The sequence below is a fragment of the Oryx dammah genome, unplaced genomic scaffold (genome assembly GCF_014754425.2).
Source record: "Oryx dammah isolate SB20612 unplaced genomic scaffold, SCBI_Odam_1.1 HiC_scaffold_17, whole genome shotgun sequence".
Classification (NCBI taxonomy): Eukaryota; Metazoa; Chordata; class Mammalia; order Artiodactyla; family Bovidae; genus Oryx; species Oryx dammah.
In genome coordinates, this window is record NW_024070201.1 from 76,046,378 (window position 1) to 76,049,906 (window position 3,529).

Genomic DNA, 3,529 nt, shown 5'->3' on the forward strand with positions numbered 1-3,529 from the left:
GAGTCGGACACAACTGAGTGACTTCACTTTCACTTTTCACTTTCATGCATTGGAGAAGGAAATGGCAACTCACTCCAGTGTTCTTGCCTGGAGAATCCCAGAGACAGAGTAGCCTAGTGAGCTGCCTTCTATGGGGTCGCACAGAGTCGGACACGACTGAAGTGACTTAGCAGCAGCAGCATGTAATAAAGTGCAGAATTTCAATAAAACAAAGTGAAAAATAGAATGATTTACTCTGTGATTTCCATAATTAACAATGATGATTATTTTAGTATTGACAGTTTCTAATATGTGTATATATGTAAGGTTTAATGTGTACAATACTTGTGCTTTTATAGCAGATACTTACTTTTACAAAAATTTAAATCCTTTCCCTTTTCCCCTAACTTTCCTATCCCCATTATAATCTCTAGGAAAATATATTAAAAACCCATGGCTTATGAATATTCCCATCACTTTTTCCAAGCTCATCTTATTATATGTAAAGATTTCAATAATATCTTTTGTTTTATCCACTCAATAAATCATATGATGAATTTAAGCTGATATACACATAAATGATGCCTAATAATTACTAATATCATTGTAAAACATCATTTATTAAGCTGCATTCCAAAAGAGAGGTACTTTTCACTCTAAGACATTATTTCTCTGTAGAATAACTGCTAGGCCAAACTATACATAATATTTTAATTAATGCCCATTACTAACTTAGTTTAAAAAATTTGTGTAACAACTCTATGGAACTGAATAATATGCTTTCCAATAAATGATATAACTGAGTCTGTATTACAACTGGGCCTATTATAGCAATTCTTGTCTAAAGTTCTTACTACAAGAGAACATTTCACAATAAGGTTACATTCGCTTGGGAATTCCCAAGCGAATGATTTGCTATTTGTTGACCCATACACAACTGTATAACTGGAGACAGAAAGGTTTCTCAGTGTTACAAGTAATTTTTATTTTGGTAATAACTACCACTTTATAGACAGATAAATTGGGTTTGAGATAAATATCTATTGAAAATTTATAACACATATATAAGAAATCAAGTTCTGAAATAAAGTCACTTTTTCAATGAACTAAGGTATTTGCCTGGCCATTGTCTCAGTGCCATCACGACATCCTTGTTCCTTAGACTGTATATCATGGGGTTAAACACAGGCGTCACAATCGTGTAGAAGAGGGAAAGCACTTTGTCAGTTCCTGCTGAGCCTTGGGTCTTGGGTCTTAAATATGTGACAAGGCCTGATCTGAAGAACAATGCTGCAACCAGAAGAGGAGAGGAGCAGGTGGAAAAGGCTTTGCCCCGACTTGTGGCTGATGGCAGTTTAAGGACTGTGGAGTTGATTTTGCCATAGGAGACAAGTATCAACAGAAATGGCACCAAAACAAACAGCCCAGCAACTGTGGAGACCAATATTTCATTCAGAAAAGTCCCCACAGGCCAGCTTGAGTATGGGAAGGATGTCACAGAAGAAGTGATTGATGAGCTTAGAACCACAGAAGGGCAGAGAGAAAATCTGGCCTGTCTGGCCTATTTGGACTGGGATTCCACTGATCCAGGAGCCAGCCACTAGCTGGATACACACCTTGTAGTTCATGACTAGAGGATAGTGCAGAGGGCTACGGATGGCCACATAGCGATCATAGGCCATCACGGCCAGAAGGAAGCACTCGGTGGCCCCAAGTATAAGAATGAAGCGCATTTGTGTGGCACAAGCAACTAGAGAAATCTTTCTTCTTTGTGTCCAAAGACTCGTGAGCATTCTGGGGAGTGTAACAGACACATAGCAGATTTCCAAAAGGGAAAAATTGCCAAGGAAAAAATACATGGGGGTCTGGAGACCAGAGTCTAGTTTTGTTATCAGAAATATGATGCCATTGCCCATGAAGATAATTATATAGATGAGTAAGAACAGTCCAAATAAAAACCTCTGGAGATGAGGAACATCAGCAAAGTCCAGGAGAACAAATTCCATCAATTTAGTGAGATTACCTTCTGGTGCTTTTTCTTGGTGTTCCATCTGTGAGAAAGGGTAAATGTATTATCTGCTTTTTATTTTTACCATCAGGGATCAGAGCCTGTTTTATAAATTGTATCAGGATATCCAGGTTGATTTTCATGATCAGTGCAATTGTTTCTAATTTAAGAATTTTAGTATTTCTGCTTTCCCCTTTCTCAGTTTAGAATCCATGTGTTATCACCATACACTCTCCCTTGAAATATCTTTTAAGGCATTCTTTCCGAATACAATCCAAAGTCAAAAAAGTTAAGAGTGTTAGTCGTTCAGTCGTGTCTGACTCTCTGATCCCATGGACTGTAGCCCGTCGGACTCCTCTGTCCATGAGATTTCCTAGGCAAGAATACCGGAGTGGGTTGTCATTCCCTCTCCAGGGGATCCTCCCAACCTAGGGATCAAACCTAGGTCTCCCGCATTGCAGGCGGATTCTTTATCGTCTGAGCCACCAGGGAAACCCCAAATGCCCTGATCAGCACAGACACTGGACAAACTGATGGTTATTGGAGATAGACCCACAGTGTTGCGATGTGATCTAAGTCTGAAATACATTATTTTGTGGCCATGTTTCACAGTTTGTGGGATCTTAGTACTCCAACCAGAGATTGAACCTCAGGCTCACAGCAGTGAAAGTACAGAGTCCTAATCATTGGACTGCTGGGGAATTCCCTCAAATATTTACATTTTTTGACAATTTTATTGTATTTCTCTATGACTTTACATACTTCAGTAGAACTATTAATATAACAGAAATTATCTTCCTTATATATTTTCAGCTACATATTTCAACTCTTTATTTCCCTCCCATCACTTGATGATCTTGATCATACATGTTCTTATATACAATTCACATTTTTAGGCAGTTTACAAAAAATATGAGAGAATATTTTATTGTATTGTACATAGGGGAATAAAATACATATATTTCAGTAAGATGATATGTGGGGGCTATCAGAGGGTTTTATTCTGGAAAAGTTGTGTGGGAATAGATACAGAAAGAAACAATTAAGAGGATCACTTTGGGAAAAGAGGGGTCACCTGGAATGTGTTCACTAGCTGTGTAAGATACTTCTTGTTATGCTTTACCTCATGTTCTGTGTGTATCTCTGATGTCTTTCTTGTTCCTCAAATAATTAATAATAATAATAATTCAGATAGTTTCTAAACTCACTTTTCTTGAGCTAGGATATTGAGATTTAGCAATGATGGATACATTGCTCATTTGCACATTGGTTTTGTGATTGCAAATCAGTGCCTATTTTTTAAATCATACTTCAGTCTGAATCCTAACTCCATTATTTATCATCTGTTATATTAAGTAATTGTTTAAATTTTCTGTTTGCTTTCTTGAGATAATTAAATATGATTTTATTGATAAAATTACCTATCACTTTTAATATGTATAAGTCATGGTCCTATAATTATAATTATTAATATGGTATAATGTTCCTAAATCTTTAGTTGCCAGGGTTGTACCACACTCCTTAGAAAAATTGTTTTTGGTA

General features: G+C 36.8%; 1 protein-coding gene across 1 annotated transcript; it reads right to left on the bottom strand.

Annotated features, from left to right (window-relative positions):
• Positions 1-1,069: 1,069 nt before the first annotated feature.
• Positions 1,070-2,030, bottom strand: LOC120877003 (olfactory receptor 10AG1-like). The gene is given in 2 exon segments (XM_040259308.1): positions 1,070-1,439; positions 1,441-2,030. Coding segments are annotated over 2 exon segments (960 nt in total).
• Between the last annotated feature and the right edge of the window lie 1,499 nt (positions 2,031-3,529).